The 14,814-nt window shown below is 28.1% G+C and overlaps 1 protein-coding gene across 2 annotated transcripts in view; it reads right to left on the bottom strand.

Moving 5' to 3' along the window:
* Positions 1-1,007: 1,007 nt before the first annotated feature.
* RNF128 (ring finger protein 128) overlaps positions 1,008-14,814 on the bottom strand; it is a 106,017-nt gene continuing 92,210 nt past the window's right edge. For both annotated transcript variants that reach the window (XM_054473129.1, XM_054473128.2), the window contains exons 4-7: positions 12,369-12,451; positions 7,745-7,841; positions 6,792-6,960; positions 1,008-2,449 (exon numbers count right to left, since the gene is read on the bottom strand). In XM_054473129.1, the coding sequence (XP_054329104.1) occupies positions 2,316-2,449; positions 6,792-6,960; positions 7,745-7,841; positions 12,369-12,451 (483 nt within the window). In that variant the 3' untranslated portion in view covers positions 1,008-2,315. The remainder of the gene's footprint in view (positions 2,450-6,791; positions 6,961-7,744; positions 7,842-12,368; positions 12,452-14,814) is intronic.

The raw sequence follows: 14,814 nt of genomic DNA, 5'->3' as shown, positions 1-14,814 counted from the left end.
AGCCGTTAAATATTAAAAAACACTTAAAAATGCCCCCAAAGAAGTCCCACAAAACTTGAAAAGAGGTTAACTATCTAAGAATACAGGGCAAGAATGTAGGCATCACACATCCACCCCCGTCCCCGGCATATCGTCACATAAGACACATGTGCCTGGTTTGATAATCATAGTGCTGAGGCGTTCCAAGCATCTGTGTACTCTTAACATGCTTGAAAAAAGAAAGATGCACTTAACTTATTAACAGCATCCTGACAATCACACTGACAAAGAGAAGGCTGAAGAAAAACTTTAAAGTAATAAAAGTTTCTATGTCATGTATAGCTTGAAGATGGACTGGCATCAAGGTCTATTTTAATGTTATATTATTACTGGTCAAACCCTTTTTACCTTGCTGACATTTAACAATAATTCATGGTAAGTTGAATGATACTACAATGGCATCCATTCCTCTCTATGTAATATGTAAATATATCATACTAATGTTTTAGTGTTTATTGATCAAATATATAAATGGCCATTTATATCCAACCATTTTCTTATCTTCCAAATCCAGACATATTATATGAGAAAAATTAGTGTATGGACAGTGATAAGGTTTGGATATTTGTCCCTTCCAAATTTCACGTTGAAATGTGATTCTCAATGTTGGGGATGAGGCCTGGTGGGGGTGATTGGATCATGAAGGTGGATCCCTCATGAATGATTTAGCATCATCCCCTTGGTGATAAGTGAGTTCTCACTCAGTTCATGCAAGATCTGCTTAAGAGTCTGGGACCTCTTGCTTCTCTCTCTCTTCCTCCTGCTCTTGCCATGTGATGTGTTTCCACTTAGCCTTCCATCATGATTGTAAACTTCCTGAGGCTCTTACCAGAAGTGAAGCAGATGTTGGCCCCATGCTTACTATACAGCTTATAAAACCATGAGCCAATTAATCCTGTTTTCTTTATATATTACCCAGTCTCAGGTATTCCTTTATAGTGACACAAGAAACATCCTAATACAGATAGTTAAACTAACACCAGACACAAACTTTTATTGGAATATTTTATTTACATTTTATATTTAAAGAGAATCAATACAAATTGGGACATATTTACAGCATTTCAAATCAGTGTACAAGAATGCAATGGTTTCATCCATTCAGCAAACAAAAATACATGTCTGTTTTATTCTTGCCTAAATTCTGCTATAATTTGAACAAAATTCTAAAACAAAAGATAAGCCACACAGAGTACAAATAAAGTGCATTTTTAAATAGCTCTATTTAACTTTGGTGGATGAAGCTTCAAACTTTATATTAAGGCACCTGGAATTCTCCCCCCCTTCTTTTTCAAACACCAGGAAAATGCATTCACAAAATTTATAGTTACAAGGACAGAATTTTAGTTTATCTAATGTAATTTTAGCCCATTTAGGTCAAACATAAACTCAATTTTCAAAGTAACATTGTTTGGAAAACATTTTCAACAGACTAATTTTATAGAACATTTTTTTTTCTGTAGACTAATTCATGCATGAAGATCAATGACAAATATTAGTGTTACTTACTCTGTCATTAGCATTTTCAAACAGTATGATGATTCATATACTGAGCTTTTGAAAAATCCCACAAGTTTGAGAAATAGTTACACAGTATTTTTGTAAGGAATTTTTTGTCTAATCTTGTGTCAAGTTGATGTCACTAATATACCAATCAATTAAGTCCATAATCTCTGATAAACTATGGTTGACACTCACATGAAGTACATTCGGCCTAATTTTAAAAACAAGAAAAAGTAAAAATGAATATTTTGCTTTAATCTTTTCTATTAACTTAAAGCAGCTTAAATAGACATTTCAAGAAGTACTAGCCTAAGTTTGCATTGCTTTTTACATTACAATTCCAGATCAATATAAGCACCTGGAGAAAAACCCTGACACATATAGCCCAAGCTAAAGTAGTAGTATTTTTCATTAAGATACTATCATAAAATAAAGTGATTACAGCTACTCCACATTTTAAAAGCAAAATGTTTTTATAAGAAAATTGTTATAAATGAAAAACGTGACTTCTTGAAGACAGTTTTGAATGTCTAAAAATGTTGCTATCACTACTGAGAGGAAACTTGCCTATGAAAAATATTATAATGAGTTTGTGGAAAAAAGTTAACAGGTTAAATATTTTAAGTCATTTAACTATAGCATAATATTAGTCATCTGAGCACTTTTAGTATCACTCTTATTTTATTAAATTTATCCAATTTATTAATAGAAACTAGGCCCTGATTGGCAGTTCTGTTATTATTAACGGTTCAAGTTTTCTATTGACACAGATTTTAAGATTTAATTTCTCGAACAGCAGTCTCTTGATGAGGAGTTTCGTCTTCTTCAAAGGTTGGGTTGTCAACATGAGGAATAACATCCACTGCCACAGAATTTGCTTCATGGTTTACCAGCTGTAGATTTTCATCTTTAAAAAGAAATAGCAATTTTAGGATGATTTTGCCCCTCTCTTCTTTTAAGACAAAATTCATCATTTACTTCCAATAAGTCTTTCTTATTTAATTTCAACATACACTGACTATCATACTCATTCCCTGTACCTTTAATAATTATATGATTTATGCTATATCTTACATAAAGCACATATGGCATTATTATATTGATTTATAATTGCTCCTTTTTTGATTCACGTACATGTGCTTATTTCTACCTAGATTATAGCCTCCTTAAGAGCAAAAATTATGTCTTCTACTTTTTCCTTACCTTAAATATAACAAGCTGTTAAATCTGGCTATACATTTCAATCACCTGGGCATTTAAAAAATTACCAATGCTTCTTCATACACATAAATATAGATAGATAGATTAAGAAAATCAACCAGGAAGTTGGAAGGATGCCCAAAATTGAATACAAACAGTAATAAATGAACTTAATTGTATTATAAATGAAATACATAACCATGTGAAGAGAATGGGGAAGAAAACAACTAAACTTAAATAACTTTGGAAAACAGTATTTTGACTCTAACCTGTAAGGCTAAAAACAAAAAGAACTGTACACTAGTTACTGACATTGTTTTACACAGGGGTATGTGTTAGCAATGCTGAAACTATTTTATGTATATTCTATAATTGAACAAATAAGTAAAAATACTGTGGATAAAAAGAATCTTTCTCCTTTCACTGTTGGAGAAAGGAGTTACAAATAAATAAAGGGGGAGGCTAGAATGAACCCTGTGGTGTTGGATTGGAATCAGATGTATTAGTAGGGTCATTGTTTTTCAGACAGATAGATAAAATGACAGATAGAGAAATAATTTATATGTATGTGTATATTTGTGAGAGTAAATACATATATGTTCTAGTCTTGTTCACTAAAAGGGCCAATAGCAATGACACCCCGGTAGCAATAAACATGCCCGTTGCTCAGATCCTGGTTTTGAAATACCATTCTCCAGTAAAAGGCCTCCTGAAGAAGTGGCTGATTCTAGGGCTAGGAGAGGGAAAGTACAAGGTTAACCTAGATTTTAGCCTAGGGGCCAGCGAACTCAAGCCTACAAACTATAGCTAAAAGTGCTTATCATGGTTGTAAAAGGTTGTAAAACAAACCAACAAAAACAAAAAAATAAGAGTATGAAAATGAAGATTTAAGGCCTTCAAAGCCTAACATATTTACCATGTGGCCCCTTACAGAAAAAGTTGGCTAATCCCAGACCTAGAACACCTTGTGTTACCAGAAAGTAAGAAAGTTGAAAGAACACAGAAACCAACTTGAACAAGTTCCTGATTACCAAATCTAGGATGATATGAGCAAGGGATAAACGATGAGAATGATATTATAGAATGAAAGAAACATCTAGGATCCTACAGCATAATAAATAAATAACTGAATAAATAAATGGAGGAGAAGGAAGAGCTCTTCCTTATATTAGAAGTTTAATCAATAAATGTACAAAGAATGATGCAAACAGAAAATCACCATTTGGTAAATACTTCAGCAATAATTAAGGCAAGCAAGAAGCATCAATGATTGCTAAAAGTAGTGGGTAGAAGTATGATGAGTACCAGGACATTTGTGCAGTCTCCAAGTATCTCTCTATAAGATATTTAATAATTACAAAGGGAAAAATAGTAACTTTAAAGGGAGAAACCTGGCAGGCACCACCTCAACCAAGTGGGCAAAGTTTGAATCATCAGTAATAAGACACCAACATCACATGCTTCCTGGTATGATATGGGGGCACTGAAAGGGGCACAACATCATTTCTGTAGTATTCTTGACAAAAATGGACAATAAATTTAATCACTCGGAAACAGCAGACTAGCCCAAATTGAGGGACACCCTAGAAAATAACTGACCAGTAATCTTCACAAGTGTCAAGGTCATGAAAGACAAAGACTGAAGAAGTGTCACAGATTGGAGACTAAGGACACATGACAATTAAATGCAATGTGGGATCCTGGGACAGAAAAAGGACATTAGTGGGCCAGTTGGTGAAATTTGAATCAAGTTTATAGTTTTGATAATAACATTTTATCGGCAAATTTCCTGGTTTTGATAATTGTATATGGTTATATGTTAACATTTGGAGAAGCTGGGTGAACGGTATATGGGCATTCTTTGTATTATTTTTGAAACGTTTTTGTCAGTCAGTCTGAAATCATTTCAAATTAAAATAAAAAATACCTGTGCCCGGGCCCTGCACCTCATGTTAAATCACAGTTGCTCTGAGGTGCAGTCCAAACATCAGCAAAGTTTAAAATCTCTCCAGGTGATTTTTATGTACAGCCACGATTAACAGTAGGGCCCTTATTCAATGGTTCTCAAAATGTGGTCCCTGGACTAGTAGCATCAGTATCACCTGTGAACCTGTTAGAAATGAAAATTCCTAGGCATCACCCAAGACCCACTGAGTCAGAAACTCTGGTGGTGACCTCTCTGTTTTAATAAGCCCTCCAAGTGACTCAATGAATACTTAAGTTTGAAAACCAGTGCTCTAATAGAACTTAGCCCAATGATGTGACACACGACATGAACTATGTGTGTTTACAAAGTTATGCAAATCAACTATCACCATAAGAATCAATGGCTAATACGTAAGATTCTTAAACTAGTAATATGTAATCCCAGACAAAATTAAATCTGGTTTAAGTGGTAATTCATTCAACACAAATTTGAGTATCTACTGTGTGCTGGGTGCTGGATAGACAACAGTGAATATAAGACACTGTTCTTACCCAAAGGAACTTTAAAAGTTTTAATACAATTCAGTGTAGTAAGTGCAATGATCAAAGTTCTACGGAAGCCAACAGTAGGGCCATCACATCTAGTCAAGAGAGGCTTCTCAAAGAGGTGTCAATCTTAAAGGAGAAACAGGAGTTATACTGGGATCCCCTAATTTCTTGGGTAACGAAGAATAGAAGGAATAGGCAAAGAGAAGATAGTGGCTCAAACTATGACTGTGGAATTAAGGTTGGAAATTAGGGGACAGAGTTGAGAACACAGAAGTGGAAGTGGGAAGAATTTGGGATGTCCCTAGTTTCTGGTTTGGGGCGGTTGGGTGAGTATTACTATCATCCAAATTAAGAATACAGGAGGAGAAACATGGATCATTATTTCATTTGCTTTTCAAATCTCTGCAAAATCTGTTGTGCTTACCTTTTTCCCCCACCCCACCCCTACCCACAGAAGAACAGAACACAAAAAGAGTAGATTGGAATGTTGTTTTTTAAAAGACTAGCAAGAAATTATCTCATACACTCTCTTTTATCTTTACTGAATTCTATTACCACACAATTATGAGATTACAAGATCATCTGGGGCAATCAATGATTCTCTATTACAGGTAGAATAATCCACAGATTATTAAGATACTTATAACTAGTTTATATTCAAGGGAATGTCTGAAGATTAGATACAAGAAACACAAAGTTTGCCTTTGCGTGGTTATATTCATTGTGATATCTTCAGAAGTGGTATCTATGGCACTGATAAGCCTATAGAGGACAGAGGTTTATATCATAGGAAGCTGAAAGTTTCATAAGTCATCTTGACAATCAGTTTTTGTTTTACTTTTATACTAGAATTAAATTATCTCAAAATGAGGATTGAGAGAAGACTTTCAAACCAACAAAAACATGGAAAAGATTGAGGTTAAAGAAAGGGAAAATAATTTTTATAGGGGTTTTATCTTTATAGGGAAAAACAGAACTCCCTAAAATTTCTCATTTGGCATAAAATTACTAAGTTGCAATACAAATTCACATGAATTTTGAAAATGATATATTCAATTTTAGTTTCTAACAGTTTGTTCATTTCATGGTAAATAGTCAACAGGTGGCAGCACATACCATTCTTAAACAGTTTCCTACTTGCAAAACATGGGTTCCGGAGAAGCTGGGTATAAATCAACCTTTTGTAAATTGAATTCTGTTTTATCATTTCAGAACTCCTTTATTTTAATTTCTGCTTTATCTGCAATAAACAATGGCTTCTAAAGTTTAAAGTTTCTCCTTACCTTCTGTGAGTAGTTAATAAGCCAAGATTTAAATGCATCAGAGAGAAGCTTTCCAATAAATCTTTCTTTTGTAAATAATTCCCACTCTGATGCATTTCATCTATTTCAAATACATTTGAATATATGTATATTAAGGTAGGGGTGCATCCTTCACGGCATTATTTTAAGTAGAAAAAACCTGGATCATGATAATGGCTGAATGGAACAAACGCTAAAAAGCAAGAGTACTATACAGGCATATGATCTACAATGGATTGCAGGGCACTCATTAACCTTTAGTATGATGCTTACTTGTTGACTGCACGTGTTCCTCCAGAGGCGGTTCATCTGCTCCCTGTACTGAAGCATATCCAGATGATGCGGTCTCACTGCGATTATCCTCTTCATGGGAGGAGGCACTATTAGATATTTCATTGGATACAGGGACTTGTAAAGACACTGATCCATCTTCAACATCCACCTTTAAAGAACATTTTAACAAATTAAAAGCCTCTCAGTGTACACGCTTTTCCTTGACATATCACTTCAAAGTTTCTTTATAGGTGACTCATTGGAGCAATATTTCTTAACCTTTTAAACCTATGATCCCTTTTGATGATCACAAGTCTCTTGTTAGCCCCAGTGAAAACAGAGTAACTGGGTCCACCAATGGGGTGAAAGATGCTATAGGCAGAGTGCACTCTCATCTGGTATGTTCATTTGGGTGATACCAGCACTTCATAAAATAATGCTGGGTACAAGTTAGATCCTAAAAAAACATCATGCTGTCCCCTATGGAACTTGAGAATCATTGTCATCTATGTACCTTCCCAAGTCAAGATTTGAGCTTGATTTTATGTTGTATCTTGAAAATAGGCCTTTTTTTCATTTACCAAATATAAAATTGTAATTTAATATTTATTATGCTTTCTCAAATTATGTCTGCTTATTTAACTACAAGTTTGGTCACTATGCAATAGTAAAAGATTACAAAAACAGAAAGAGGGATGCCAAGTTGGTGGTTTATATGGTTATCATTTCAAATTCTGACCAAATAATGAGTCTATTTGGAAAGAGGGAGGAAGAAGGAAAATGGAGATGGCCCAAGATGACACCTCACTGTCTATATGATATAAATACGCCTGGTTTTAGGTATAAACTATAAGTATGGCATACTACATAGCGAAAAAATAAGGATGTTATTTTTTTATTTTCCCCAAAGCCAAGGCATATATTCTTCATATAAATAACATATTAATGTTTACCTCAATTCCCAAAGCTTTGAGTATGTCGCATTTGCACATGGGGCAAGTCCTGTGTTCTAACAGCCATGGGTCAACACATGTCTTATGGAAAATATGGCTAATGCAGGAAAAAAACATAATTATCAGTTGTAAAGTAGCAACACTTTACCTAATATATATTAACAGATTACTTAGTGTGACTTTATTTAGTCTTTGAATGGATGCCTTTTCTTTTAAACACACTATTCATACAATGAAGGAGTCACAGAAACAAAACTTGGAAATTCCATAATACGGTACTTTTAAATGTAAAAGCCTCATTACTCTAGCTCCAAAAAAAATATATTTTCAGTACTCATTTGAAAATGGCTAGGATGCTACCTGACCTAAGACTTTGTTCATTATTTCAAATCTTAAACAGTTATAATTCCCTAACTGATAAATGGTACAGTCATTCTCAATAATACAGTCCAATATAGTACTGAGTACAACAACACTGTACTGATGCTTTAGGCAATGTGATATGTTCCAAGAGCATCACTATTGTATTAAATAGCTAAGAGAAGTAGTGGTAAAAACAACCTTCAGGAGAGGGATAATTTAAAAAACTAAGGAATGAACACTTTCAAATAGATGTTCATAAGTTGATTTCATTTTTTTCGATGGATTAGAATAAATTTAAAATTAATCCAGTACTATCCTTATATTCACATGCGTAACTATATATAATATTATATATTATATATTACATATAGTATATATAATATATAATATTATATATTATATATACTATATGTAATATATAATATATAATATTATATATTATATATAGTATATATAATATATAATATATATGATGTATAATGTATACAACATATACTATATGTTATATATAGTGTATAATGTACATTATATACTATATATTATATATAGTATATAATGTACATTATACACGTAAATATATAATATACATATATACATAATATAATATAAATATAATGTAAATACACATATAAATGTAAGGATAATACTGGATTAATTTTAAATTTCTTCTAATCCATCGAGAAAAAAATAAAATGAAATCAAGTTATGAGCATCTATTTGGAAGTGTTCATTCCTTAGTTGGAATTTGTATATATGTATTTTATATATATACAATTTACATATATGTATAATATATACACAATTTATATATATGTATTATATATAATATATATAGCATCTATATAATATATACTACATACTATATACTATAAACTATATATTATATATACTATATATTTTATATATAGTATATATAATATATGTATTATATATTATATAATATATATTCTATGTATAATATATTAAATATATTATATAATGCATATTACGTTATACATACAATATGTATAATATAATATATATTATATATTATATATGAAACATATTATATATATTATATAATACATATAATATATAATATATAATATATAATACATAATATATATAATATATAATATATAATACATATTATATATATAATATATAATATATAATACATATTATATATATAATATATAATATATAATACATATTCTATATATAATATATAATATATAATACATATTCTATATATAATATATAATATATAATACATATTATATATATAATATATAATATATAATACATATTATATATATAATATATAATACATATTATATATATAATATATAATATATAATACATATTATATATAATATATATAATATATAATACATATTATATATATAATATATAATATATAATACATATTATATATATAATATATAATACATATTATATATATAATATATAATATATAATACATATTATATATAATACAGATATTATATATAATATATGTATTATATATGATGTATAATCACCTTTGGGAATATATAGTATATATATATATACACTATATATATATACACTACATATATAATGCATATATATATGCACTATATATATAGTGTATATATATGCACTATATATAAAGTATATATATATGCACTATATATAGTATATATATATGCACTATATAGTATATATATATGCACTATATACATAGTATATATATGCACTATATATATAGTATATATATGCACTATATATATAGTATATATATACTATATATAATGTATACAGTATATATACTATCTATACTATATATAATGTATACAGTATATATACTATCTATACTATGTATAATGTATACAGTATATATACTATCTATACTATCTATAATGTATACAGTATATATACTATCTATACTATCTATAATGTATACAGTATATATACCATCTATACTATATATTATATATATAATATTATATATTATATATATATCTATACTATATATTACATATATAATACTATATAATACTATATTATATATAGTATAGATAGTATATATACTGTATACATTATAGATAGTATAGATAGTATATATACTATCTACTATATAATATATAGTATATAATATATAGTATATTATATATACTATATTATATATATTATATATTGTATATAATATATTCTATATACTATATATTATACATAATATATTATATACACTATATATTATATATGATATATAGAGTTATAGAATATATGTTATGTACTATATAATATATATAATATGCATATAGTATATAGCCTATACGCTATATGCTATATAGCGTATATATTCCATATATACGCTATATGCTATATAGCGTATATATTCCATATATACGCTATATGCTATATAGCGTATATATTCCATATATACGCTATATGCTATATAGCGTATATATTCCATATATACGCTATATGCTATATAGCGTATATATTCCATATATACGCTATATGCTATATAGCGTATATATTCCATATACGCTATATGCTATATAGTAAATATAGTATATATAATATAAATATATAAACTACATATAGTCTATAGTATATAGACTATATTATATATTATGAATTATGCAATATATAATGTTATATAATAATGTATTACTATATAATGTTATATAATGTTATATAATAATGTATTATTATATAATATATAATGTTATGTAATAGTGTATTATTACATAATATATAATGTTATGTAATAATGTATTATTATATAACATATGTTACATAATAATGTATTATTATATAATATATAATGTTACATAATAAAGTATTATTATAAAATATATAATATATAATAAAGTATAATTATAAAATATATAATGTTATGTAATAATGTATTATTATAAAATATATAATGTTATATAATAATGTCTTATTATAAAATATATAATGTTATATAATAATGTATTATAAAATATACAATGTTATATAATAATGTATTCTTAGAAAATATAGAATGTTATATAATAATGTATTATTAGAAAATATAGAATGGTATATCATAATGTATTATTATATAATATGTAATATATAATATATAATGTATTATTATATAATATATAATGTATTATTATATAATATATAATGTATTATATAATGTATCATATAATATATAATGTATTATTATATAATGTATTATTACATAATATATAATATATTATTATATAATGTATAATATACAATATATTATTATATAATGTATAATATACAATATATTATTATATAATGTATAATATATAATATATTATTATATAAGATATAATATATTATCATATAATATATAATGTATTATTATATAAGATATAATATATAATGTATTATTATAATATAATATATAATGTATTATAATATATAATATATAATGTATTATTCTAATATATAATATATAATGCATTATTATATAATATATATCATGTATTATCGTATAATATATAAGATATAATGTATCATGTATTATTATATAATATATAATATATAATGTATTATATAATATATATAAGACATATTATATGTAGTATAAGATATATTAAGTAGTATGATATATAATATATATTATGTGTAGTATAATATATAATATATAACATATATGTAGTATATATAATTGTATATACTATATGGTATATATTACTATATATACTCTCTCTATATAGTATATATATAGTCATACATACCATATAGTATATATTATATGGTATATTATGTATATTATATACTATATGTATTATATATACTATATTTAAAATATACTATATATAAAATATATTTATATATAATTATATAGTATATACTGTATATAATATATAGTGTTTGTATTATATATAATATACTATATAATATATATTACATATACTATATAATATATAAATATATTTTTATATGTAATATATTATATATAGTATTTATATATTATATAATATATATATATACTATATATTACTTATATAATACATATATATAAATTGTGCTGGCTAGGTTCTCAGTTTTCTATGGAATTAGTTTAGAACAAGTTGATCCAGATTACAATTAGACTTATACCAATTTCAGTGGTATTAAGAAATTAATAAAAATAAAAAGAAACCATTCTACATTTAAATGAAGTTAAAAAATAAACATTTTTTACATTAATTTGGAAATATTCAAAATAGTTTTATTCCATCACAGTCATTTTTGTAGGTCAGCTATTTTTATTGAAGATATAGAATAAAATCAAACTTACTTGCAGGTTAAGATGCGTACCAAATCATTTGGTTTATACAGTTCAATGCACACAGCACAACTATCTCCATCAGGACCAATTTCCTACAAGGAAGTAGTTATTGTTACTCTGACAGATAAGAAAAATTACGTTAAACTACAGAACAAGATCAGAACATACATGTACTTAACAAGCCTAAATTCCTATAAAAAGAGGAGCATTATATCACCTAATGATTATGTAACTGTAAAGTTCCCAAACGTGATTTAAAAGTATCCAGACTTTAAAAAGGTAAAAGAATAAAGTGAAACAAAAGGGGAACAGAACAAAGAGAAAGATGTAGCACTGATTTATTTTTCCTGATTTTAGAATTCACAAAATACCATTTGTACAAGTTCTATAACTTTTCTCATTTTTAAAAAATTAAGGTATAATTCACATACAGTAAAATTCACCCTTTTAGTGTACAGTTCTGCATGTTTTGAAAAATATATCATCATTTAATCCTTATCACCATCAATATATAGAATAGTGCTATTACTCCCAACAAACTCCTCCAAACTCTTTGTAGTTAACCCTTCCTCTCACCTCCACCTCCTGGCAACCACTGATCTGTTCTTATAGTTTTGGCTTTCTCAGAATGTCATATAAATGGAATCATGCATTATCTAGCTTTTGAGTCTGGCTTTTCAAACTTAGTATAATGCATTTGAGATTCATCCATAATGCTGTATGTATCAGTGGGATTCCCATCACACTTTTATTGCTAAATAGTATTCCATGATATGTATGTACCACGGTTTATCCATTCACCAGTTGAACAATATTTGGCTTTTTTCCAGTATTTGACAATTATGAATAAAGCTGCTATGAACAGTTGTGTTTTTATGTAAACATAGATTTTTTCTCCCTTTAGGGTAAATATCTAGTAGTGAGATTGCTAGGTGCTATGGTAAGTGTATTTTTAACTTCATAAAGAACTGCCAAACATTTTCAAATTGGCTATACATTTTGCATTCTCACCAGCAAATGAATGAGAGTACCAGTTGCTCCAAATCTCGCCCAGCTCTTGGTATTTTCAGTTGTATGAATTTTAGCCATTCTAATGAATGTGTAATTGTATTTCATTGTGGCTTTAATTTGTATTTCTTTAATTATTAATGATGTTGCATCTTTTATGTGCTTATTTGCCATCCATATATATATATATATATTTTTTTTTTTTTTGGTGAATTGTCTGTTTTGCTTGCCAGTTTTCTCTTAGGTTGTTTGTATTCTTACTGTTAAGTTTAAGAGTTCTTTATATTCTGGGTACAGCCCTTTAACAGACATATGATTTGCAAATATTTTCTCCCAGTCTGTACCTTATCTTTTCCTTCTTTTAACAGTGCCTTTCAAAGAACAGAAATTCTTAATTTTGACAAGGCCAAATGTATCTTTTTTTTTTCTTTTTTGGACTTGTTTTTGGAGTTATATCTAAGAAATATTTGTCACCCAAGTCATGAAAATATTTGTCTTTAAAGTTTTCTTCTAAAAATTTCATAGTTCTAGGTTTTATGTTTAAGGTCTATGATGTATTGAAATAATGTTTACGTAGGGTATGAAGAATGGATTTAAGTTCTTTTTTGTCTGTTTGCTTGTTTTTTGCTTAAGGATATCCAATCACTGCATACGGATAGCCAACAAAGGGCTATCCTCCTGAAAAGGCTATCCTTTCTTCATTGAATTGCTTTTGCACTTTTATGGAAAATCAATCGACCATATATGTATGGGTTTATTTCTGTACTCTCTCTTCTGTTTCATTGATCTATAAATCTATCCTTTTTCCAATACGACACTATCTTGACTGCTGTGACTTTAAAATAATTCTTGAAATCAGGTAGCATGAATCATCCAAAGTTGTTCTTTATCAAAATTGTTTTGTTTATTCCAGTTCTTTTGCATTTTCATCTAAGCTTGGAATCAGCCTGTCAATTTCTATAAAAGATTTACACTAGGATTTTTATTGAAACTGCATCAAATCCATAAATTAGTTTGGTGGGGAACCGACATCTTAACAACAGCAAGTCTTCTGACCCATGAACATGGTATATGTTTCCATTTATTTAGATCTTCTTTGATTTCTCTCTTTCATTAGTGTTTTACAGTTTCATGGCTTTGGTAAGACTTAAAATGGTGTATTATTTCCATAAGTTCTATAGCCATTTTTTGAAATACATGTTTTACCCATCAATGGTAGTTTTCAACTGTCCTAAATCTGAAAATGCATATTCAACCAAAGTAACACTAAAGCATTGTATTAGTTTCCTGTAGTTGCTGTAACAAATTATCATAATTCAGGGGCTTAAAACAACACAAGTTTATTCTCTTACTGTTCTGGAAATCAGAAGTCTATAACCAAGGCACTGGCAATACTGCACTCCTTCTGGAGGCACCAGGGGAGAATCCCTCTCCTTACCTTTCCCAG

The sequence above is a fragment of the Pongo pygmaeus genome, chromosome X (assembly GCF_028885625.2).
Source record: "Pongo pygmaeus isolate AG05252 chromosome X, NHGRI_mPonPyg2-v2.0_pri, whole genome shotgun sequence".
Classification (NCBI taxonomy): Eukaryota; Metazoa; Chordata; class Mammalia; order Primates; family Hominidae; genus Pongo; species Pongo pygmaeus.
This window is presented reverse-complemented; position numbering and strand designations above follow the sequence as displayed.